General features: G+C 31.2%; 1 protein-coding gene across 3 annotated transcripts in view; it reads right to left on the minus strand.

The window, feature by feature from the left end:
- Positions 1–27,338, minus strand: part of LOC127735503 (1-phosphatidylinositol 4,5-bisphosphate phosphodiesterase epsilon-1-like) — a 152,937-nt gene that overhangs the window by 49,585 nt on the left and 76,014 nt on the right. For all 3 annotated transcript variants that reach the window (XM_052245687.1, XM_052245686.1, XM_052245688.1), the window contains exons 6-8: positions 26,651–26,805; positions 23,275–24,822; positions 22,245–22,316 (exon numbers count right to left, since the gene is read on the minus strand). In XM_052245687.1, coding sequence (XP_052101647.1) covers positions 22,245–22,316; positions 23,275–24,822; positions 26,651–26,805 — 1,775 coding nt within the window. The remainder of the gene's footprint in view (positions 1–22,244; positions 22,317–23,274; positions 24,823–26,650; positions 26,806–27,338) is intronic.

Consider the following 27,338-nt stretch of genomic DNA (forward strand, 5'->3'; position numbering starts at 1 on the left):
AAATAAAACAATGTTATAACATGATTAATCATGTTCTCTTCTTAAACATTAATGCAACATTGAGTGAATTTATAAAGATATCAGTACTTAGGTGATATGTCATATCTTCAAAGTAAAAACCTTCACCAATAAATTTAGGCCTATAATAATAAAGTATCATTATAATTGCTCCGAACAATAAATAATTTTAATTTATGTGATCATAAATTTTATTTTTTTAATTTCTTAAAAATACTGTTTGGAAATTGTCAAGTGTAAATGTATATTTTATTAATGTGACATGATTTCTTAAATATGATCGAACCACATGAACCATGTAAAACTTTCATTTTTTAACTTATTTTTTCAAATTAAAATAATGATACCTGGTGTTCATCATGTATGCGAAAAGTTATCGATAAAACTCTTTATAAAAACTATTTACTTCAAAAGTAAAAACAATGAAAATGCTCTACTCTTATTGACTCTTGTTAATCTTTAATATGTATCAAACTCTCCTTATTTCCCTAAATTTAATATCGTTAATCTCCATTGGCTACCCCCCAAAACAATCACCCAAAAAACAACAAAACAAACATAAAAACTTGTTTAGTGCATAAAAAGTAAAAACCTCAATCTTAGTAATGTTTCAGTTCCATGATAATGAAACATTATTATTTTGTTTGCTTCTTAAAAAAGATCCCTAAGGTTTGACTGGGGTATAGAAATATGGTTACCTGGAGTTCTCAAGTTCCATCAGTAAAATCCTAGCCAAAGTTGGGGTTCGATTTAGACGTGTTGGCTTTGGGACCTTAACCAGATAATCTGATGCTTCATGTAAAGATAAATAAGTAAACAATTTACTACGATAACTTAAGGAGAGATCTGAATGTTTTTAAAATATGAATTACAATAATACACCTATAACCTACCTGTCTATTGCGTACTTTATCTTTCCTAACGTATCTGAACTTTTTATCCATTTAGTTAATAGATCATAATGTTGGTTTTTGGTAATATCCTTTGATTTATATTAAAGATGTATAATCCCATACTGTTTATAATCCATATCTAAATGATCCTTTATCTAATATATTTGACATCCAACACAATAATAATGTCCTTAAAAATTGTTTTTTAACTGCTGTTACATTTAATACTACTGATACTACAGAAGAACAGAAAGTCTAAACACGTGTTTCATTCGAATAAAGCTGTCACAAAATTTCCATTTAAATCCGTACATTTTTGTGGTCTCTTTTGTCCATCATGGAAATACCATATTTTTATTATTTTCCTTTATCAATAATTTGCAGTTAAGTAGAACCAATGACCCAAACTGTCAATTTCTGCGGATTTCATAAAAATGATAATTTGATAAAAACATCAAATGTAAACATTGTAATAACTCTATACATTTAACATTTTACTGGTCACAGACCGCAAATAAAATTTCCGACAGATTCAAAACTTTTGTGAATTATTAGTATTCAAGTAATGAATGTGGTTTAATGTATCATATTCCAAATTATCATTCTATACACCTGGTGTATCGGAACGTTTCTTTATCTGCTATCCGTAAAAACTGAAGCATTGATGTACAAATAATCAAACACTTTTACGAAAATACATTTTTTTGTTGTCGAAATCCAACACAAAGAACTGACCAAATATACAACCCTATCGATTTAATACCTAAAGCAAATTTAAAAAACTTGACCTTACAAATTAACAAATGATCCAGTTCATAAGGTTTATTGTTTTAACACCTTTTGCACCTGTGAAGGTTATGAGCAACTCATGGTCATAGATGCTCTTGTTCATAAGTTTGAACAACTATAATCTAAAATGTATGCTTAAAGTTGATCCCTTCTCCCTAGACCAGTTAAACATGTGGTTTTTCATTTAATCACTTCTAACATACATGTATCTATAAAAACATATATAATTTTAAAATTAACAATATATTGCTCCTTTAAATTTTAATTTTTCTCTCAAACATGTCAATTAATCAATTAAACTTTTCAGAATAATTTAAAGTTACGACAACTCCTCTTCAGATAGGCAATCCTTATCATTTTGCAAAAATACTTAAAGCCTTAGAATTTTAGGAAACAAAAGTCTTCAATAATCCACACATAATAAACTTTAAAAACCATCTAATTCCAGAATGACTGATGAAATCCTGGAACCTGATTAACTTTATACTTCCAACATTAAGAAAGAAATCCGGGATCTCGTCATTAGCATATTTTACAAACAACAGGTTTTTATACTCCTTCAAATCCGTTTGATTAATCAGGGAAATATTGACAGGAACATTATTAAACAATTACCGAATGGGGAGTAAATTTACATGAAATCCTAACCAAATATTTATTATCCGTCATTTACGACTCTCCAATTAAGGTAAGATCTATGTAGTCATTATTTCTGATTATTTACCATGGGTACTTCAGGAGAAAATTAGGATGTTTGCACATCATAAAGTGTCCCTGCTTTGGAAACCAAAATTAAAAGTTCATTAATTGTTTTGGATCACTTTGAAAACAATGATTTGATGAAAAATTGATGAATTTACAATATTGAAATCAGATCGATTCCGATCATGCAAATATTAGAAACTCTTTGATGTTTAGATTGAAGTGCAATCTATTTAATGTAAAAAGTAATTTACGCAAACAAAATGAGTTTAATCACGTTAAATCTTCCCTGGTGCTCTGAATTCAATAAAATATATAAAGCAGCATATTGCAATATTTCAACTCATAAAGTACAGGTCATCTGGCATGTTCAATCACACGTAAAATTTGAAATATTACTTTTTGATTACAAAATATTAAAAGTAAAGAAGGTCTGTAACAGAGATATCATCTGACATCTTACATAAATACTTGAACAAATGTATTTGGATTTGTTCCTTTGAAAATATAAATGTTTAATGCATTTTGACACAAAAAAAAGTAAAGCTTAAAAGTTTTTAGAATTTGTGTGAATACAGATTAAATGATATTTACAAAGCTTCAAATACTTTTTTTATATTACAGTAAACATATGAATAAATACAATTTAAGAGAATAAGAATTACCCCTCTCTTTTGACTAATGGTATATATTTGATTCATAATGTATAAGCAGCAGCGTGAGTACAGCCAGGTTTTCAGAAATTTTTTAATCTATAAGGTATTCTTGTGAAGTATTATGGGAGCGAAAACAAAAATTAACTTAATTTTTACATACTTTACCAAAATATATTTTGTTAGGATTATATTGAAAAAAGTATAATAATAAAAATAAACAGAAAATTAAATGACAAAATTTTGAGAGAGAAAATATTAGAAGATGATGATGATGATGGATGGCTGCTTAATGTTCAGCGGCAAATTAGTATGCATATTCAGGACAATAACATAAAAATGAAAAGTCTTACAAATGAATTGATTCCTGCCTCAAGATTTGCATATTTCATAAATAAACTGTTGACACAGAGATATGTCTTGCCTATTGGCATAAACTTCAGAAAAAGACAATCTGATGGACATCAACATTGCTAAATTAATTCAGTCATTGAACCATGATCTAGTGTGCAGGGCCTGAAAATGGTTGACAAACTGAGATGTAAAGACAGTAATGTACAGTAATTTTATAGAAAATATCGTTGTTTGTTGTAAGTAGTTCCTATCAATATAACTTAAGCATAAAAACTTAACATTGAAAATTGCTAATTAATTCAAAGTCCTAGGGGGCAGGGCCTCAAAATAGTCATCAAACTGATATGAACTGATAGTAATGCAACGTCATACAAAATATCATTGATATATCACAAGTAGTTCCTATCAAACTAATTTAATAGAAAACTTAACATTGAAAAATTGCTAATTAATTCAAGTCACTGGACCATGTCCTAGGCGGCAGGGCCTCAAAATAGTTGTCAAACTGATATGTACTGACAGTAATGCGACTTCATACAAAATATCATTGATCTATCACAAGTAGATCCTACCAAAATAACTTTAGCAGAAAACTTAACATTGAAAATTGCTAATTACTGCAAAGTCACTGGACCATGACTTAGGAAGCAGGGCCTCGAAATAGTCTTCAAACTGATATATACTGATAGTATTGCAACTTTATATAAGATATCATTATGATCTATCACAAGTAGTTCATATCAAACTAACTTAAGCAGAAAACTTAACAGTTGTTGACGCCAGAGCCGGAGCCGTCATCACCAGAAAAGCAATCCCTATGTCTCGCTTGACTATTGTCGCAGGCAGGACAAACATCTAGATCATCATTTTCTGCTATTCTAAGATGGGAGAGGACCCCATTACTATCTCAAAGAAGAACAACAGGTGCATATATCTAAAGTCATAAAGAACATGTGTACTATGAGACAGGCAGACACACAGACCAGAAACATAATACCTTTTATAGAAAGGGGCATAAACAATACTTTTACCCTGCCACATATTGATTTGCCTCAATCAATCAATCAATGTCAGTAGTTGTCTTTTTTCTGAGGAATTTGGTATTGATGCTAGATGTTTGGTTGTTTTTATCAACATACTGGGTATTCACAACTTATCTTGACAGGACAATTTAGAGCTTGAGATATGGTATGTACACTTGTCTATCACTGAAAGCCTAATCTTGACCTCTAGATCATCTTCATTTGGTTTAATTTGGGTTGCTGTTTCATTGAATTGTACCCATATCTCCTTTGTTCCATACAAATTAATTATCAGAAATGTTAAATGACTCCAGAAGTACTGGGTAATAGAATGATTGTTGATGTTTAATGCCACTTTCAGCGACAAGTCTCCGACCTTCCACAAGAAAACTGGCGTATTCAATTAAGATTAGAGACAAACGCACCTGCCAAGTGCGGGGTTTGAACTCACAACAATATTGAGTCAAAATATATAATGTAATTCAGTGTGGAAAAACGCAAAACCTTTTGTTTTTCAAATGGCTACATGTATTTTGATTTCAACAAGAACTATTAAAAACAAGAGCCTGAATCGCTCACCTGGAATTTTTTGCTTAAATCTTTCATCAATGATTTATTTTTGCTTTTCAATATATATTAATGAGTGGCTTAAAAATGCCATTTAAATGTTCTTTGTATCTGTCATATTTTCTTCAAAAGCAAAAAAATGCATTTTACCCCTATGTTCCATTTTAGCCATAGTGGCTATGTTTCTTGACATACAAGGAAATAAAATACAAAATTTATACTAGATACTCTGAAACTCATTCAGCCCAAGTTTGGCTGAAATTGATTCAGCTGTTTCAAAACTTTTTTTTAAGTAAGCAAACTAGATGAACAAATTGTGAAAAATTGTCTTTAAAGGGCAATAACTCCTTAAGGGATCAATTGACAATTTTGGTCATATGAAACTTATTTGTAGATCTTACTTTGCTGAACATTTTTGCAGTTTACAGTTTATCTTTATTTATAATAACATTCAAGATAATAACCGAAAACTGCAAAATTTCCTTAAAATCATCAATTCAGGGGCAATAACCTAAAAATCAGATACCCGATTTGGCTGATAATTTCAGGGCAGGTAGACCTCGACCTAATGAATACTTTAATTCTTGTCTGATTTGCTATAAATGCTTTAGATTATGTGATATAAGTCAAACACTGCATTTTACCCTATGTTCTATTTTTAGCCATGGTGGCCATGTTTTCTGAGGAAACAGAAAAAAAAACACAAACTTTATTCTAGATAACCTAAGAATCATTCAGCTTAAGTTTGGATTAATTTGGTTCAGTAGTTTCAAAGGAGAAGATTTTTTAAAGTTAGAAAACATGATAAACAAATTGTGTAAAGTTGTCCTTAAAGGGCAATAACTCCTTAAGGGGTCAATTGACAATTTTGATCATAAAAACTTATTTGTAGATCTTACTTTGCTGAAAATTTTTGCTGTTTACAGTTTATCTTTATCTATAATAATATTCAAGATAATAACCAAAAACTGCAAAATTTTCTTAAAATTACCAATTTAGTGGCAGCAACCCAACAATGGGTTGTTAGATTCATCTGAAAATTTCAGGGCTGATAGAACTTGACCTAATGAACATTTTTACCCTACGTCAGATTTGCTCTTGATGCTTTAGTTTTTGAGATATAAGCCAAAAACTGCATTTTACCCCTATGTTCTATTTTTAGCCATGGCGGCCATGTTTTTTGACAAAACAGAAAATAAAACACAAACTTTATTATAGATACCCTAAGGACCATTCAGCTTAAGTTTGGTTGGAATTGGTTCAATAGTTTCAGAGGAGAAGATGTTTGAAATAGTTTACACCGGACGGACGACGACGGACACCAAGTGATGACAAAAGCTCACATTTCCTTTGGAAAGGTGAGCTAAAAATTGACATAAAATTTACCTATACTATTTTAACTTTCAGTGTTTCAAATAAAACAGCTATCAATTTTTCAAAAGCTTTTTTTATAAAATTAAACTACATCTGACATATTGAAAGAAAACAGGTACATTTATAATTAGGTTGGTATGTTTTTGGCACAATAAATCACAGTGTGATCTTATTATTCTTATTGTACAACATTGTTACACCTCATTTACAGACAGACTTTTGTTACTGTCAATGAGCCTTCACACTAACTGACTTTATTTATAGAGACAAAACATGAATGAATTACAGATCTATTCAGTTCTATCAATCTCAGCTGCATGACTGAGTCAAAGGTCAAAAGACTAATTAATCAACTTCATTGATCAATTAAGTCTTTAAAGATTTTTTTTAGGTGACATTCAGACAGATAACATATTAAAAGTCATTATTGTTAGGTATCATTATCTATTGTAAACTAAACTTAAAAAAGAATTTAATGTGTATTTTATTATTATTGGGCAACTTCTACTACATGTACTGACAATAATGCAAAAATAAATTAATTATAGAATAACAAATCCAATAATTGAAATATAGAAAAATAATCAACAGTTGACCCTACAAATCAGTAATTCAAGTAAGAGCATAGAGCATGAGTTAATCACCAGTGTTGTCTGGTCATGAGATTTATTGATATTTGAATCCTTGGATGAGTTTTTCTGTTTACTGTAAATTCAGAAATTATTGCGTGCATTTGATATTTTAGACCAAAATGAGATTATTATTTTTGCGATATTGAGGAAAATCCCGCTTCGTTCATTAATATAAAAAAACAAAAAAGGAAGTTTAAGTTATTGCGTTTACAACACTGTCACATTTTTCACAATAATAAAAACATCGCAACAATTTTTGAATTTACAGTATTGCATTGATTTTTTTGGAAATTCACTGTTATCACAGAGATTAGTCTTGCCTTTTTGTAATTTTGATAATGCAAATGTTGAAATTAAAATAGCAATACTTTAACATGTAAATTATGCAAATATTCAAAGTCGATGAACCATGACTGAAGGTACATGGCTAAACAATCTCCATGGAATGAGATGTGCCAATGCTAATACAACTGCATACCAAATACCATTGACTTATTATAAGTCGTTCCTATTAAACAAACCTAAACACAAACATTAACTTGTAAACTATGTAAAAGTTTCAAAGTCAATGAACCAAGATCAGGGGTGGGGCTATATAATCTCCTTGGAAACGATACTTGCAAATGCCAATACAATTGCATACCAAATATCATTGGCTTAACATTAGCAGTCCATCTTAAACTGATCTAATCACAAACTAATACATGTAAACTAAGTAAACGTTTCAAAGTCAATAGACCATGACTGACGGGGCGGGGCCAAATATTCTCCATGGAAATGAGATGTGCTAATGCTTATACAACTGAACACCAATTAACATTGGCCTACCACTAATGGTTCCCCTTGAACTGACCTAATCACAAACTAATACATGTTAACTTAGCAAAATTTTCAAAGTCTATAGACCATGACTAAGGGGGCAGAGCCAAATAATCTCCATGGAAATGAGATATGCCAATGCTTATACAACTGCAAACCAAATATCATTGACCTACCACTAGTGGTTCCCCATAAATTGACCTAATCACAAACTAATACATGTAAACTATGAAAAGTTCCAAAGTCAATAGACCTTGACTGAGGGAGCGGGGCCAAATAATCTCCATGGTAATGATATGTGCCAATGCTAATACAACTGCATAACTAATATCATTGACCTACCACTAGTGGTTCACCATGAACTAGACCTAATCACAAACTAATACAATGTTGACGCCGCCGCCGTTGTCGCCGTCGCCGCCGCCGACGCCGGAAACAGCATACCTATGTCTCTCAAGGCGAGACAAAAACCTATATCTTTTTCTATGCATTTTTTCAATGCATTTTTTTTATGCGTCAATGACAACCTGAGACTTCACAACACCCATTGTTGTTTGACGTCAGGGGAGTGAAAAGTAAAAAAACAAAAATACCGAACTCCATGGGAAATTCAAAATGGCAAAATCAAAATCTAACATGTCAAACAAATGGAAAACGACTGTCATATTCCTTACTTGGTACAGGCATTTCCTGATGTTGAAAATGGTGGATTAAACCTGGTTTTATAGCTATCTAAACCTCTCACTTGTATGATAGTCACATAGAATTCCATTATATTGACAACAATGTGTGAGCAAAACAAACAGACATAACAGGTAAAAAATTATCAGGTTTTTTTTCACTGGGAAATCAAGATATTTCATTGCAACCAATGTTATTGTATGTTTAACATCACGATACCCAAATTGCAACGATTAACCAAATTGCACCTTTTTAGCAAAAGTAGCAGTGGAAATCTTACAAGTTTTCTTAGAGACTAAACAATTTGTATTTTTATGATTTGACATTATGCACCTCTTTCAACATAGGTAATATATTTAAATATACACAAAACGTTCACAGTATACATCAACAGATGAAGTATTTACTGGTAAAGGAAAATGTACGGAAACGTCGCCATGTGACGTCCACAAAAAGGTCATCTTTTAAAAATGAGCAAATAAAATATGTTACAAGCCTCCATTTCTTAAAAGATGAAAAGTAAGCATAGATTAATCTCAAATTGTTCTTAATATTTGAAGAAATAAAACAAATTATCTGTAATTCGCTTTTTGAGGATGTGAATTTAAGCATGGATGCAATTTGGGTACTCATCATTACAGAATCATAGATCGTTTGGAGGTCTGTTCAAACCCATTTTTTTATGATTCAGTATGGATTCAAAATTAAATTGGTGGAACCATATAGCGAATAATGATACATCTACAAAATAAACACAGAATGGAAACTTTTGTTTGGATCATAAATATAAACATAGGTGAAAAAACTGTCAAAATAGGTGCAATTTGGGTACCCTCACTTTAAGTAACATTTTTTTTAAGCATAAATTATAATGGTATGAGTTTTAAATATTTCATGCAGCCTGTTGTATTTTTGCATTGACCAAAATGCAGGCATTTTTCAATTAACCTTAGGGACCTTACTATCAACCCCAAAATATAGGATTCTCTTACACAATTAAAACTAACAAAGAATGGAGAAAAAATGAGTGTGTTTGGTGTGTCAGTGACCGATTTAATCAAAATCAGATTGCACAGAAAATGATTAAAATTGTTTAAACTATAATGAATGACCCTAACTTCACAAACTTTCTTCAAGAAAACCTGTTGCTGAAACTGCCATAATTCGTTAAATCAAGATCACCTATAGACAGAGGCAGCAACCCCATTCTGGTGTAAAACTCAAACCAATAAATTCTGTATACAATTTAAGCACCACTGTTTCGAAATTCTCCCTTGTTAGAAGTTAAATTTTTGTTCAAGCATATTCGAAAGGCTAACAGTACTTTCACAATACCAATTGGCCAAAATGTTTTATCTAAATTACAGTTTGAATTTGTCACTTCAAACGGATCAACTGGTGAAATAGTTGCTAGTGAAAGGTTGACAGTATGAAGCAATAATAGCGTAACAAAAATATGCTTACCTGCCAAATACTGGGATTGGTAATTTGTTTCAAGAGATGGGAGCAATTTTGAACACTTTCTTATCCAGAACACGTTAAAAAAAGATTGACTTAGATATGTCAACTATCCTCATAATGACATTTATAAGTTATATGTAATTTGTTCTCAACAGTGTTCTGATGGTTATTAAACTATTGTCATATGTTCTAATAAGAAAATGGAAATTAATTTGTTAGATAATTGAAAAGGTTGTAAAAGTGTAAAAACATGTTATCAAAGGGATATAACTTTAGTGTGTGTAGCATCTAAAAGATTTCATGTCACTGATTTTGCTGTAAAATTATCCAGATACTATAATAGAAATAAATATTCAAACTATACAAATACACAATATTTTTTTGTTAAAAAACAAAGTAATAATTTATTGCTCAATTTAAAGCAATGTTTAAGACTAATTACTTATAAAATGTCTTTAAAAAAACAGTCAATATAAATATAAGAGAATGCAGTATAATGGCCAATGAGACAACTATCCAACAGTGATAAAATGACCAGGAATTGTAAAAACTACAGGTCACTGTATAACTTTCAACAATGGGCGTATCCATACAGTTTTGTAAGCTACTAAAGTCCACAGCATGACAAAATGTGAACAAAAATTCAAAACAGAAAACCAGCAGCCTGATTTATAATAAAACAAAAACCCAGAAAAACACTCAAAGCAGCAGCATCCAACAGCAACCACTGGATTAGAGGGTCCTGACTTGGGGACAGGCACATAAAAAATATGATGGGTTTTTTTTCAGTTTTATTAACTAGTGTTCCTCATCTGTATTCAGAATTGTTCAAACTTTACCACAAAATGTAAAGCCAATTACTGGAATTGGATGGTCACAGCATGTTTCTAATATCTGCACTAGCTTCATGCAAACAACCTTTCACTAGCAAAGAAATATTTTACCAGTTGATCAGTATAAAGAGATGAATTGAAACTACAACCTCGAAAAATATTTTAGCCATTTGGTATTGTGAAAGGACCAAGACTTTCGAATATGCACAATAGATTCAAATTACTTAAGCATGCAAAATATTCATGAAGCTAACAACATGTATATCTGACAGTACTGTAATAAATAAAATGAAAGGATGATGAATCTGACTTCTATAAGAAAAGGAATTTACTACATATCCAATAGATGTAATTCTATTTGACAAAGTTAAGTTATTTTAGTGTCACAGTGGCAAGTATCCAACTCATGAGATTGATGAAGAGTCTGTATATGTAATATTTTCTACAGCTGTGTTTACTATAAACGTCATAAGCTACATGACGTCAATCCATTCAATGGCTTACATAGATTGCTATTTGAATATTTCTAAAACATATGCTAATGAAATATGGGATTTCCTTTTGAAGCTAACTTCAAATTAAATTATTAAGATGTTGACAGCTGGGTATAGGGATATTGGACAGGTACTTGTACTTCTATTAGAAAAAAAAACTGATAAGAGACTTTTTAAGGTGAACTCAAGTTTTTTTTTCACTCTTTGTTAGATAAATACACTACATCAACTGTCAAGATGAAGAACAGGAATAAAAGCCCTGTTCATTGATAATTTTCTATGTTTTCTATGTATTGTGTGCGATTTTGTCCCATGCACATTTACTCCATATCCTTTCATTTTCTTTTCATTTATAAATTTCATTGAAAATTGTTGTGCTAAACTTTATACAAAATACCAAAATCTAAAATAAGGGATTTTGTTTACATTGATGACTGTAATTGGTGATGCTATAACTTTACAAAGACATTGAAATGTTTTATATAACTTTAGTTTTACCCTGACCTGTTATGTTCAAAAATAAAATTAAAGAGGTTACTAATTCTTTATGTATAATGCACAAAAAAATTAGAGGCAAACCATGAATGCATTAGACAAGTTGTAACCCTAATGGATTTGTAGTAGGAGAAACAAATTTTCATGTCATGCAGGTACATAGGACGAAGAATGTAGTCTGCTGGAAATATATGTCATACGATGAAAAACAAATTACCACTGTAAGTAATCCCACAAAATTACATTATCTCCCCTTTAACATGTTGAACAGGAATTTTACTCTTTAGGTAGTGTTTTGTTCTACAACCATGTAAAGTTTAATTAATATTTGTCCAGCAATTTATGTCAAGAGTCATGATTTTGAGAGACTATGACAAAATATTGCAATATTGAAGTAAGGAGTTGGATTATTGCCCATTTGACATGTAAGACTGGGATTATCTTCCATCATGCACATCTGTATGTATTGTCCGTTTCATTTCTATCTGTCCAACTGTTTAGGAGGAGTTGCAGTAACAAGGTGGAAAGGCAGACAGACATACAGGGATATTCCTATATACCAACCAAAGCTTTATTGTGGGATAGTTTGTCCAAATGTCTGTCTGTCTATTAGTTGCTGCTTTATCATCACTTTTGACCTAGTGGACTAAAAGTCAATTTTGATCTTATTCTGCCCAATGACCCATTATCCACAAAGCAAAAACTTTTCCTATAATTGCAGTCTTTTTTTTATTTACTGAGACTTGAACCTACCTACATTCAAATCAATACGGGTCCTGTTCTGAACCCAGGGTTAATTACAGCTTACTATGGTGAAGGTTGGACATATGATTGAAAATATAACATCCAGAAACCAAAATTTGCCAAAATTATAATTTATCAATTGGTGCTACAACCTTGATCTTTGACCTAGTGGGTTCAAAATCTATAGTGGTCTTTTTCACCTCAAGACCTATTATTCATCAAAGATTGGTAAAAATCTGATAATTAGTCAACAAGACATTGGCTGTAATAAACTTTTCCCAAAATTTCAATCTATTCTTAGATGCTGTGATTTTGACCTTTGACCTAATGGCAAAAATTCCCAAAAGTTATTTGCTGTCATGTTCTTTCCAAGAGGCACTCTTCCAGAATGTTTGAAGGTCTTAAGTAAATGGTTCAAAAGATATGACACTTGAACCAATTTTGACCTTGACCTTTGACATAGTCACCTCAAAATCATTACAGGTCTTTTTCATCCCAAACTTGGTAAATGTTTAACATTATAATGTTCAAAAGATGACAACTGGAAACCAACATTTCAGTCTATCAATTGCTGCTGTGACTTTGGATCTTTTTGACAGATTGACCCTAAAATAAATATAGATCTTCCTTGCCCTTTGGGGCATTATCAAAACAAGTTTGGTAAGCAAATACTTTATGGTTCAAAAGATTCTGTCCTGAATCAGAAATGTCTACATCCACATGCCCAGACATCCAGACAGCAATCATGATATAAGCTGAGTTGCGTCAAAGTTGCTAATAATAGGCCAAATATACAAATTGTACTTTTTCAATTTTACTAATAGTTGATACAGTTCATGCTAGAAATTGTAACAGACAACACACAAATTTTGGTTTTGAAAGGTCAGATATTGTCGCTGTCTTTTTTATCTTTAAGGATTGGCAATAAAAAGAAGATCTTTCAATTTTCACCTAACAAAGGTTATATAATATAGAATTCAAATATCTACTTCAAGTCCTTTTATAGTCGACCATATGGTATTGGTTTTCTCATTGTTGAAGGCCGTACGGTTGCCTATAATTGCTTACATCCACTTCATTTGAACTTTGGTGGATAGTTGTCTCATTGGCAATCATACCACATCTCCTTATTTTTATAAATGTCAAATGAATAAATATCATGGCTTTCAAGCAATCTTCAAGCTGATTACTGCAATTCTTAAAATGTTTGATTCAATAGTTTTAATAGATTTATAATATTTCATCTAAATCAGTATAAAAAACAAAGAAATTCAAATATAATGTTTAAAAAAATTAACAGGTTTTCAGTTCTGGCGTTTCTGAATTAGGAGTCAATAAGTTAACAATTATATAACAGACTGACTTTCATCTTTTATTTCCAGGTTGAATCAGTGCATCCTTTAAGAATGCTTTCCTAAGCCTATACAACCAAACAGTTTAAAGATTAGAAAAATTTCAAAAGTACATACCGGTACGTTAATCATAGACTGAAAGACAAGAAATCTCCTCTTAGTCTTACCAAAGGTTCATTTTTAGGTGGTCCAAGTGACACCTAACAGCATTTATTCTGGAAGGTTTTGACAGAACAAGTGGAACTCACTCAAAGGTGATATTAGAGATCTCAACTTCATTTAATTTTATTTACTACATTTCTAATACTTTGTACAATTTAATGTATATCAGTTGATGCCGCATGACCTTGCCCTATGAAATAGGTCTTTTTCATTCCATGAGCATTATCATATTAAGTTTGGTAAATGTTGTATATTATGATTCAAAAGACCACATCTGGAAACCAAAATTTCAATCTATCAATTGCTGCTGTGACCTTGATCTTTGACAGATTGACCCTAAAATCAATATAGATTTTCCTCCACTATGAGGCATTATCAAAACAAGTTTGGTAAGCAAATAGTCTATGGTTCAAAAGATTTTGTCCTGAAACGCCCAGACATCCAGACAGCATACAAGATATAAGCCAATTGTGACAAAGTTGCTGATAAAAGGCCAAACATACAAATTGTATTTCTTCAATTTAACCATTAATTGATACAGTTCATGCTAGAATTTGTACTAGGTAACAAACAAATTTGGTTTTGAAAGGACAGAGATTGTCAAGTTCTTTTTTATCTCTAAGGATCTTCAATAAAAAGAAAGTCTTTTAATTTTCACTTTACGAAGGTTATATAATTTAGAATCCAAATCAAGAGGTAACAATGAATAAATCTCACGTCTTTCAAGCAATCTTCAAGTTGAAAATTGCAATCCTTATTATGTCTGATTCATTATTTTTAATAAATTCATAATATCTTATATATTTCTGTACAAAAAACAAAAAAATTTCAAATATGACAAAAAAATAAACAGGTTTTCAGTTCTGGCATTTCTGAATTAGGAGTCTACACGTAAACAATTATATAACAGTCAGACTTTCATCTTTTATTTTCAGGTTGAATCAGTGCATCCTTTAAGAATGCTTTCCTAAGCCATTTCTAAACTAAACAGTTTCAAGATTAGAACCATTTCAAAAGTATATATGTTAATTAAAGACTGAAAGACAAGAAATCTCCTCTTACCAATGATTCATTTTTAGGTGGTTAAGTGAAATCTAATAGCATTTATTTTGGGAAATTTTGACAGAACAAATGGACCTCACTCAAAGGTGCTATAAGAGCTCTCACTTACATTTAATATTACTTATTTATAGTGGTTATTATTACATTGTATATATTTAATATTACTTACATGTATTGGTTTATGGGTGACAATATTTATTCCTAAACCATTCCTCCTTTTCCTGTTCATTTTTTCATCAAATATCATTTCATCAAAGCCTTTCAAGGCTGTCTTTTTAACAATTTTCGGTTCCAAACCATAAAACTGGGAATGAAATCTCGGTAAACTCTCGGTGGAGTTACAGAAATTATACTCTCGACAATGTAGCACTTTTTGAACACAGCTTTGAACATGGCCTAATGGAATTACCGGATTAATTAAGCTAGGATATTGTCCATTCTTATTGTTGGAATGTCCATAATATGAAAACGATCCAATATGATTCAAATTATCTAGACTTTGGCTAATTTGCCTCATATTACGACGAAGATGCTTTTTTAACTTTTTCCGTGCTTCGATCAATTCTTCATCACCAATAAAGTGTCCTGGAAAGTATCTGTTAATATCTCTTGCCATTTTCTTTTTAATTTCAGGTCATATATTTTTAAATATTATATATATATTGATTTCCTATGCAAAAGAAATTGTATAACTCTCCCTGTAAAAAAAAAGTCACATACTGTCGAGGGTGATACATGTAATTATAATTGAATATCAAAACTCTTCGCACGTTAAAAGTTTCTCAATGATTATGTTAGTGTAAAATTTACATAACAATGCTTTTCAAAATTGTAGATTAAAAAACTCAGCAAGTCTATGAAAAATAATTATATTCAAAATTGCTCATCTTAACTGCACAGAATTATTTAAAGTTCAAAACAGCAAACTTTTTTGAATTAGGAAACATCTAACAAAAAAATTTAAGTCCCAGAAATTCCATTTCCAACACTTTATTATAAGCATCTTAAATTGAACAACAAGTTTTCTTCACTCTATCGCACTTGTGACCTTACGAAATGCTGCAAGCTACGTTCAGTAAATCATTCAATGTAACATCAATCACACAGTAATGTCCCTTGTTTTGATCTTTATTGGAAGATAGAATATTCAAACCATTAGGTTATCTTTACATAAGTAAAGAGATATTGTTTTACATACTAATAAATAAGTAACATTTTCATCCACATGTTTCATAAGTTTATAGTTTCTAACTTAGTCATAAATCTTTTTCCCTATTTTTTCATGTTTCACATATATATATATATATATTTATATATTTAATTTTCTCTCTTTTAAATAAAACTTAATTTCACATAATTTTTATAGTAAATTCATAAACTTTATATCCATAGATAAATAAATTGAAAATATCTGAATTTTGTACCCCATTTCATACAAATGGTCAATACTCCTTGGTTACACCTATAACATTGAAGTCTAATATGAATTGCAGACAGAAAAACACTCAATTTTTCCTTTGTGTTCAACAAACAATCAACCTCAATCATTTTGTTTATTCCATCAGAAATCAATCTACCATTCCAAGATGAATGAAACAACATATTCATATTACATGTATACAAAAAATACACAGAAAAAAACAATCCAGAAAAATTCCAATCTAATTAATGAATATTCGCTTAAGATAACTCAGTTGGCACTAATCATAAAACAAGAAAAAAGTCTCATGGTGTTTCATTAAAAACTATTATGAAAATATGCCAGCTGCATTGCATATTTCCTTGTTTAATTTTAATGATATTACACATGAGTTCACTTTTATCTCTATAACAGATAGTAATTTCATAATTAATTGAACCCAATTACATAATTTTGTCGACAGAAACCATGTGGAAACCATCTTCGCTTACAAAACTTATTCACCATCTCAAAACAAAACTATAAAGGTTACCACAATGTTTACACATGAAGGGGATCAAAAAGAGTTTTAATTGCAGATATAGTAATTATAATCCACATTTTTAGTTGAAGGAATGGACCAACAATTGACTTTCGAGACAATCTAACTAAGTGATGGTAAAATGTAATCATAATGAAAAGTGAAAAAATCAGATAAACAGGAATTAAATAAAATCAATCTTTTGATTATGCAATTAAAATGACTGCTGATCAGTTTTTTATAGTAATAATATTGTTCATTTGTTGCAACAATCTCAATCATGATTGATAATTAAGTCCCAATTCTAACTAAGCAAATAAAAATTAAGAGGCAGAAAATCGTAATCTGAAATATAGGAAAATTACAAATGCTAAATCAAAGTTGAGTGTGTGTTTGCCCTGGTATTATTGCAAATAAAGGGAGGAGACATCAAGGGGCAATAAAAAACTGAGTTGAAAAAAACTGAGTCACAGCACCATGGACAAAAGGAAAAAAAAGCAACAAAAACAAACAAGCAAGTCCACAAAACTCTTTAGAAAAAAAAACTGAGCAACGGAAACCCAATCAAAAGAAGAAAAATAAACTCATGAAAAGTTCTATATAATCATCAAACCTTTTATGAGTAATTTTCCTTCTGTATTTTATTCTATGGTGGAATATCAAAGCGATTATTGGTAGAATACAAAATTTAAAAAGATTGCCTGATGGAAAATAGAATTATACATTTCTGGTGGAAAATGGTAAAAATATTCCCTGGCGGAAAATGATTGTACAAATATGCTAGGTTGAAAATTAATAATGGTAGCTGAACCTGATAGAGATATATGTAAAATGTAAGACAGGTGGAAAATGGTAAAATTATGGTCATGATAGTTAGTGGAAACAGATCCCAGATTGAAAATGGTCAAGATGTAGTAAGGAAATTTAAGCTTTTCACCTGCATCTTCAGCATTAATTTTCTGGGAAGTTACTTAAAATTTAGACTATGATATCTAGAGGAACAAAAATTAGACACAAATATAATCAGCTCTACGCAACTCAGATATAACTGCCCATGACACAATTTTTGCCGTTACCACTCGCATATATAAAAAAAACTTGGTATAAGATTAGATTATCATTAGACTAGGAACTGGCTGTTAACCTGCTTAGCTAATTAGTTAAATTAGATTTTTATCAGCTTGAACACTTCTTTGTCTTCAGCAATTTAGCATTTTCTCTGTTTTTTTATGTTCAGAATATAAACTACCTCTAATTATTGCTAATTGCACAGTGAATTACAAATGCTTTAATGTAAGAATTATGTGAAGTTAATAGCCACTCAAACCAACTTTGTTTTACCATTTCATTTAAACATTCTGCTTATTCAAAGTTAGGTGATACATAACACTACAGGGAGATAACTCTGTAAAAATCAGCTGAACGTTTTAATCACATTCTATTGTCAAGGAAATTTAAGCTTCTCAATGATCAAAATTATTGTTTGTCAAACTGCTACATGTGCTATATATCCAATGAAATTTTTCCGATAAAGTGTGTGGTTCAAGTTTTTTGAAATTAAATATTTTGTCAAAATTTTATGAAAATTAAATGAGACAAATTAATTCTAGTCAAGGTGTTTGGTAACACCTTACTTAAGTGTTACTTGATCTCATATAAAAAGGGGTACAAAGGATTATCTATTAAAAGCTTTGAGAGATGCATGTTGAATAAATATTTTTTGCATTTATATTTTCTTTTCTAACATTCTTATTTTTAGTACTTTTTATTGGCTTTTAAAAACACCACAGGGTCGAAAAATAATGGGCAGTTCAGAGGACCTTTCATAGTATTTGAAAAGTCTTACTCACCCTTTCAATATTCCGAGTAATGAATCAAACAACTGTTATGTTTTACAAACTTATGTGCAATTGACTTTCAATTAAAGAATGGAAAATCCATGTAATTGTCATATAAAAGAACTGGGAATATAAAGTCAGGAAGAGAAAAATATCTTCTGGGCAGACAGGACATGTTACCAAGATCTGTATTATAGTAAGATGTATTGTACTGACAGATTCCAATCCTTCTTAATATACAAATCTTTGATGTTACTTAAAACTTGTTGCTAATTGCAAGTTGGATCAATGATTTGTATAGTAAGACTAAAAATCCTTGGTTGGATGTATAAATATTCAAACTCATATTTTTTGTATTTCCTTTAATACATTGTCTATTACTAATCTTTAAGCTGCATTAAATGTTATATTTACAGATCTAGAAAACATCAAATGTAATGGCTATATATAAAAATATCACCCTTTATACAAACGCACCTCTTATTGATTCAAATGGTTTTCTTGGGAGATTTAATTAATAGTTATTAACCAATCATTTTTTAGCTAACTGAGAACTGCATAAGATTTACATAATTAAAGATCATTAGCAGGAGTAACAAATGTTTTCAATTGCTATAAAAAAGATGATATTTTTTATTTACTTAAACAGGACATTCCCCAAATTTCCAACTCAGTTTCTGACCCCAGATGACCTGGTGTTACAGTCATCATAAAGTCATCTTCAGTTGATTCTGACAGATTCTGACAGTTACCTAGTTTCACACTTGACTGATTATATGAGGTTATATCTGCCAAAGTGGTATATTATTTTTACACTTGATGACCACACAGACAATAATGTGGATATAATTGACATTTATGGTCAAGTGTGTATTTTGCAGCTTTTTATCTTATTCAATTATACAATAATTTGTATACTCAAACTATGATCGTAAATCAACAGACATATTCTAGTTTGTCCATCAAAAGATTTGTAACCAGCTAATTTAGACTGTAAACATGTTGGTTTGTTTGAGTTCTAGATAAACATAATTTTGATTTGTTATCTTTTTTTCAAATTCAAGATATATATATATATATATAAAGAATAATGGTGTTTTTTTATTTCGATACATACTTTATCAACAAGAATATTAAGCTAGTCCACAAGAGCAAGCTGATATTTGGAACTGATGAAGTTATGATCAAAAAATAAAATGTCATTATTCCTTTTATCTGCAATTTATCTTAATAAAATGTTTTTTGGTTGAGAGTATGAAATAAAATGAAATAGTTAGTAAAATCATATTTATCCGACAAAATGTTGTGATAGTTGTTTGGTTGTACCAATGAAGTTCACTTTATTGATAAATTGACATGAATAGACATGAACTTGAAACATTGGTGTACTGATACATGACAACATATCCTTATGTTTTTGAGTATCAGCTAGGTCCTCTCTATGATCTTTAAAAGTATTAGGCAGTAAGATCAAAGTGAAAATGTACAAATGCTGACAATAAAGTGTATCCAGTATGTTTTCAAATTTTGAAATGCATACTGATTTAATGTGGTAAATGGTCTGAGTACACAGTTATTTCGTAGTGCATTTCTTTTAGACAATAAATGAAAATTAAAAAAATCCCACCTGCGCTTTCTCAATAATATTTTTACAGTGTGTTGTACTACTTTTGGGACAAATTATATCAAAATTATAGAAAACTTCATCGGCTCTAACTCAAAATATGGACAATTTCATGCTAAGGGGGTCTTCAAATCTTTTGACAGCTTCCGAAGTGCTAATTTTTAACATTTTTCAGCTGGACCAAATCACTACTTTACTTTAAAATTCATGACCCAAATTTTTTTACAGTGTCATTTCACCCCCTACTTACTATTTGAGTCATAAAACATGGAGAAATAAATTCGAAAGGGGTATAAAAAAAATCGACAAGTAACACACTGTCCACACTAGGGACTATATTTGTGGACAACGAAAATCAAAGGACGATAACTGTGTACCCGGACCAAATAGCATGTAATCCATGTATCATAACTTATAACCTGTGACTTATACCTAGTGTACCAGTAATTACATTATGAGTTTTGCATATTATTTGATGAATAAACATGTTCTTCTTTAAAACTATATTCTTACTTTCTTAATTTAAAGACATGGTTTCCTGATCATTCTAAATTATACAGTTACTGCTGCAGTATGTAAAAAAATTACCAAAGGTAATTACCAGAGGTAGTTTTTAATGTATAATTAAATTTTGTTTATCACACACTACCATGTTCCCTTTATGTTAGATTTTTGACTTTCGACTACAAAAGGACACAAACAAGAAAACAAGGTCCCCTTCCAATGTAGGCTGTTATAAAAAGAAATTACCTATAATATCAGGAAATGCTTCAAAAACAATAATATTAACAGAATTTAAATGCAACTTTTAATTAATGCCACAATGATTCTGTCTTATTTTTCGCAAAAATATAAAAAATCTGAATCTATAGTACATGTATATACTAATGTTAAATTGGAATATACTAGAGGAATAATTCAAATTCAACAAGACATGAGTATAGACAATTGGAAAAGACTTGCATATAAAACAACAGCTTTAAGCAAATTCCATCAATATAATACAAGATGTGGTATGATTGCCAATGGAACAAGTGTCAACTATCCAACAGAGTCCAAATGACACAGATTTAAGCAGCTATAGGTCACTGTAAGGCCTTCAACAATGAGAAAAACACAGACCATATTGTCAGCTATAAAAGGCCCCTCCAGTTATAGACACTTAGACAGACAACCAGATGGACAGACAAATGAATTGCAGTGAACCAACTATTCGATGAGTAGGTGTATAATAACTTTTTGTTGAAAACAGCCTGGAGAATGAACCAACACTTTTTACATTTGGAAGCAAGCATTATTACTGGACCACTGAAGCAGCCATATGCATTGTAACAACATATTTTTCTAGGTAAGGTTCATGCTTAAAATTTGAAAGCAATTACAATAAAATCTCAAAACAGAACAAATTTAGCATTGAATGGAAATAATTTGCATTAAATCAACTAAGTCTGAGCATCAAACATATGCAAGATCAAATTTGAATTTCCATTATTTTATTGCCAACACATTTTTCAGTTTTTCTTTAATTAACATGATTAATATAGTGTGATTGGAAACTTATATCAGGAGACATTTGAATATTTCATATCAGAAATCTATAGATTTGGAAATGTTTTTGGTCACTAAAAATGGACAACAGATGAATTTGAAATACATCCTGAACACCAAGTTCAAGGCCAAAAGTAATGATTTTGTTTTACCTCTAATGAAAAGATATATATGTATATTTAGATACCTTTTTGTACATGGCTTTAATGTACTCTGGGTCATCTGTATTTTCTGTTCTCTGTTTTGCAACACTTTTTTCCTATAAAAATATACATGTACTTTAATTCCCAGCAATCGTTATACATAATAATAAAACTATATAATAATATATATTACTCATATATCAGAGAGAAATTGAAAGTACAAGCAAATTAAAATTTTCCTACTGGTGAGAAGAAAGTGGAATTGCAAAAAATGTTTTGATTAAATAACCTCCCAACTAAATACCTTGAATTGTCTCCCTTCCCAGATGTATTTCACATTCATTACAATCACGCATATATAAATTCTGAAATCTAATCAATTTCATACCGTGTATCACTTATTTTGTCTAATGACTATTCCAAATTTAAATATAAGGATTGAGGGGATGTAAGGCACTTTTTTCTAGGACTCCCACCCATACAATTTTTATTACAAGTTTAATGTGTTAAGCCGTCGTTATTCTGTGAAAACTTGCTTCTTTCCCCACTACCCCTATATTATTAATAAATGGTGCCTTCAAATCCCCCATATAATATATTCTGGAAAAGTCATAATATATGAAATTATCTAGCTTTCTGCCAATATTCTAAATTTGCATGCCAGTCAGGAAGTATTGTTGCAAATCATACTTAGCAACAGTCTTTACAAGGCTAGTGTATATGGAACTTTGTATACACAAACATATTTTACAACAAATACTTAAATTGGTTTCATTCTATAGGATTTCAAATCAAGAGTATTTCAAATATGCTGGCCTTGTAGCTGCTGTGAAATAACAATAATTTGTTGCATGCTATCATCCATTTATGTACACAAAGAAATAACTATATGTTATCAGGGCATTTCACTAATTTTTCTGTAGCAAGTGAATATCCAAAAGCAGTAGGGAGGAGAGGGTCTAAACAGTTTTACTAAGAAGTTACATACTTGACAACAAAGTTGCAGGGAAATTAAAGCAAATAGACAGACACAAATGTTATGGAAGGCCCTGTGTTATTATCAACAAAACATACCTCTAAATGGAGCAAAGCACCTATTTTGTGACACCAAGTTTTATAATCATGTCCCAATACTGACAGTTTACGAAGGAAATCTCTCATCTCATGAACAATTAAATTACTGCAATCTAAATCATTACTGCATACATTAATCCAAGTTTCTATGACTTTTAGCACCCCACGGTGGTTTCTTGGAATTTCTGAATGAACAAACGAATGAGTTGTGGTTGCTGTTGGTGACCAAGGTGAAGTGTTGGAATGACCTGTTGTGGTTGACGATGTGACAGATGTCGTGGGTGATGGCATTAAATGACTGCCACTAGCTGAAGTATTAACTCCCTTTTCAGTGGCAACAGTTAGTTTTGATAATTCACCTAATTTTGATATGTCAAATGGTGCTGGAAATTCAAAATTTTGTGGACTCTGACTTGCACTAGATATTGGCGACGGTGGAGGCTCAAATCTTACAACAATGTTAGACAATGCATTTTCTTTTAGATCGGTTGACGATTCACCAATTAAATCAAAATGTAATTTGTCAGGAGTATGAATAGTCACATATGAGGGTGAGTTTGGCACTTTATAAACCTCATGGTCTGAACCTCCCCTTTCTCTGTGCAGAATGTCTGAACTGATTCCAGGTACAGGATCAGTGATACTTGAACGAGAGGCAAGATTATCTGGAACAGAACTTGATCTAGAAAAAACAGGTGAAACATCAGATGGTGTATCCATCACAAAAGTTGGAAGATTAATAAGTTCCCTTTGGAATGCCATAATATCAACATCTGATGTTGTCACTGATGAAGAACTGGTGCTATCTGTATCACTATCTTTGAGCGGAAGCGTGTCTGAACTATCAATGGCAACATTACCCTGTGATTTAGATAGTAAATGTCTATGCTGCCAGGCAAAAATATGGGCAGGATGATGGCTTTTATGGTGACTTTCTTCAAGAAAGCTACCCTTTCTGTCACTCTTCTGCTGACTGATTGGAATATTTGATTCAAATGGATTAGCTAAACTATGTCCCATTGCTCGTAATGCTAATGAGGTGTTTCCATTTTTTGAGTATATGCCGTTGTGTTTTGTAAATTCTTTTTCAGCACATAAAGATGATTGTGAATCCATATCTGAATCTCTGGGATTTGATTTTTTCTTTTTCACAACTTCCTTTTTGACTTCTGGTTCATGTTTTGGAGGTTCATTATGATGATGTAATGAACGTGGTGGGCACATGTCTATCTGACCAATATTAGTTGGCTTTGGTGGTTTTAACTTGGTTTCAGCATATAGCGACTTGCGTCTTATCATGTTTCCAAACAGTTTGTGAGCAAGCAGACGTAAAATTATAATTGGATGAACAATCATTGGTAGTCCCATTAACAAAACTTCACAAAATGGTTTTGAATAAGTGTCAACTATACATTCCAATGAGCAATTTGGTGAGATGACAGGCGACAAAATGTGATTGGCTGGATGACTGGGGAGATGATCAACAGAGGAAGACAACTGGTAATTTAAGGCAGAAATATCTTCATGGCTCTCTTCTATCACTGCTTCCTGGAATAGAAAAAAATCTACTATTATGGAGGTACTAAATTTTAAAGGTTTAAAAAAAAAATAATTTCTTTTACGGAAACTAATATCATGATTTAACTGATAGTTTTAATGCAACTTGCATATATGTATTTTCTTGAAAATTCAAATGAATATTTGCTTGTCTGCAAGTGGTATCTCATTTTAATTCCATAAAAGCTATTTCAATAAATGTGAGGTGTTGAAATCAAAATTGTTCTATATGCACTCAGGTTTGTTTGTCTGTCTATTGGTGTCTAACACCACTTTTAGCACTCTTAGCTATATCATCATGATTATGACTATTTTTTTATTGGTGGAGGTAGTCAGAGTGCCCTTGGAAAACAACTGACCAAAGGCAGGAAAACTGACAATCCTTGTCAACTAAGATAGGAGTCGAATGAACACACTGCAAAGAGCAGGGTTTGGAATTCACTACCTAATATTTCTGATAGCTCTTGATTAAATCAAATTTAAATTAAAATGACAACTTGCAAGAAAACTTAACATGTGAATGGTTAAATGCTGTAATAATATTACTATAAATATAGATATGATATATATGGGAGGCAATTTATTTTCAATACATCTTTTTCACTTAAATATCAAATACGACAAATAGATTGACCCTCTGTTTTTTTTTTAAAAGTTTTGCCCAAAATATTCAAAATAACTTAAGACAAGAATCCATTTTAATGTTTGTACTGTAACTATTTAAAGCAGCTCATCAATACAACCAATGATATTTTTGTTGTTTACATGTTGTTTACAAACAATCAAAATTAAGTGTAAAGATGGTGACATATAGATTTATAGTGTTTACAACTGACCAGAAGGGTTATCCTGGGTTAATGAGGTCAATGACCAAGTATAATATGAAAATAACTGTTTCTGAAATATGGAAGTATAGAAGCTGACCAGATGATATATATATACATAATTATTATCATGTTCACCTAAATTAAAATAAAAACAAGAATGTGTCCATAGTACACGGATGCCCCACTCGCACTATTATTTTCTATGTTCAGTGGACCTTGAAATTGGGGTAAAAACTCAAATTTGGCATTAAAATTAGAAAGATCATATCATAGGGACATGTGTACTAAGTTTCAAGTTTATTGGACTTCAACTTCATCAAAAACTACCTTGACCTGAAGCGGAACAGACGAACGGACGAACAGACAGACGGACGGACGAACGGACCGAACAAGGAACAGACGCGCAGACCAGAAAACATAACGCCCCTACTACTATCGTAGGTGGGGCATAAAAACGCTTATACAAAGACCCCCATTCTAAGAAAAATTTTGACAATATCCCCATTGATACCTTTCTTTGATTAAGGAAGAACTTGTTGATGGATCTATCTGACATATATTGTAATTAAAATGCATACGAAATGCCTAAAGTACATTCAACAGGATTTGTTTTAAGTGAATGCTTGTGATTCACTTTTCACTCTGTATATTCCATAGGGAAAATATAACAGGTTTTCAAATCAGAGTGCTATCACTATCAATTACTAACAATCATCATATTTCACAAGGAATCCTCTTATGAGACCCATATATATGTATTATAGTTATTAAACAAGCAAAGACTTGAAGAAATAGGAAATGGGTAGTGAATACATTATACCAGACCTGAAAGATTTGACTGTTCCAGATACAAACAGTATTTTTGGAAAATTTGTAGTAGAAATTGGAAAAAGAATTGAGAGAAATATCCCACAGAGACACTTTATCTACTTGTACCTGGACTTCTATGAGAAATGCAGTCCATGGTGTATACATGTATTATTATTGTATACCTGAATGAGCTCAGCAACCAGACCCTCCAAGGAAGCAGCTTGAAGGTGGTTTCGGCTGTTCCACATTTTGGCACGTCCCATTGCCATGAGCTCTATAAAACTGTCCTCTGGGGAGTGAACATTAAGATGGCTAGTTAATTCATTCTCTTCAAATGCTGAAACAAAACAAAAAGTTATCATTTATTGCATGTGAATAAGACGATGATGATAATAATGGATTGGAGTTTAACGCCAAGTGGCAATTATTACATACATATCAGTATGATAACATGTTAATATGAAATGTATATGGATCCTGCTGATATTTTTACTTATATTTTGGCATTGCACAAGATCATGAGTTTATCAGACTGTTTATGACGTCTTTACACTAAATCAGTTGGATGTGTACTGAATTATACTTAAGTCTGGGAGAACATGATTTATTTATCAGTTGTAATTGGCTTTGAACTAGCTTTCAGTAACTGGGAGTACTCTTATATTGTTGCTTTATGTCTATTGATTTTATGTTAACTGTTTATGTGCTTCATACCAATCTATTGAGTTAAGCCAATTGTTACTGATTTTTAGTTTGCTCTTATGTTATGCTGTTACATCACTCTCCCAGGTTAGGGACGGTTGAGCGCTCCCAAATATATTAACCCTGTTACATTCTTTATGTGCCTGTTCCAAGATATAAAGCTTGTAG

This window comes from Mytilus californianus, unplaced genomic scaffold (genome assembly GCF_021869535.1).
Source record: "Mytilus californianus isolate M0D057914Y unplaced genomic scaffold, xbMytCali1.0.p SCAF_3, whole genome shotgun sequence".
NCBI classification, from domain to species: Eukaryota; Metazoa; Mollusca; class Bivalvia; order Mytilida; family Mytilidae; genus Mytilus; species Mytilus californianus.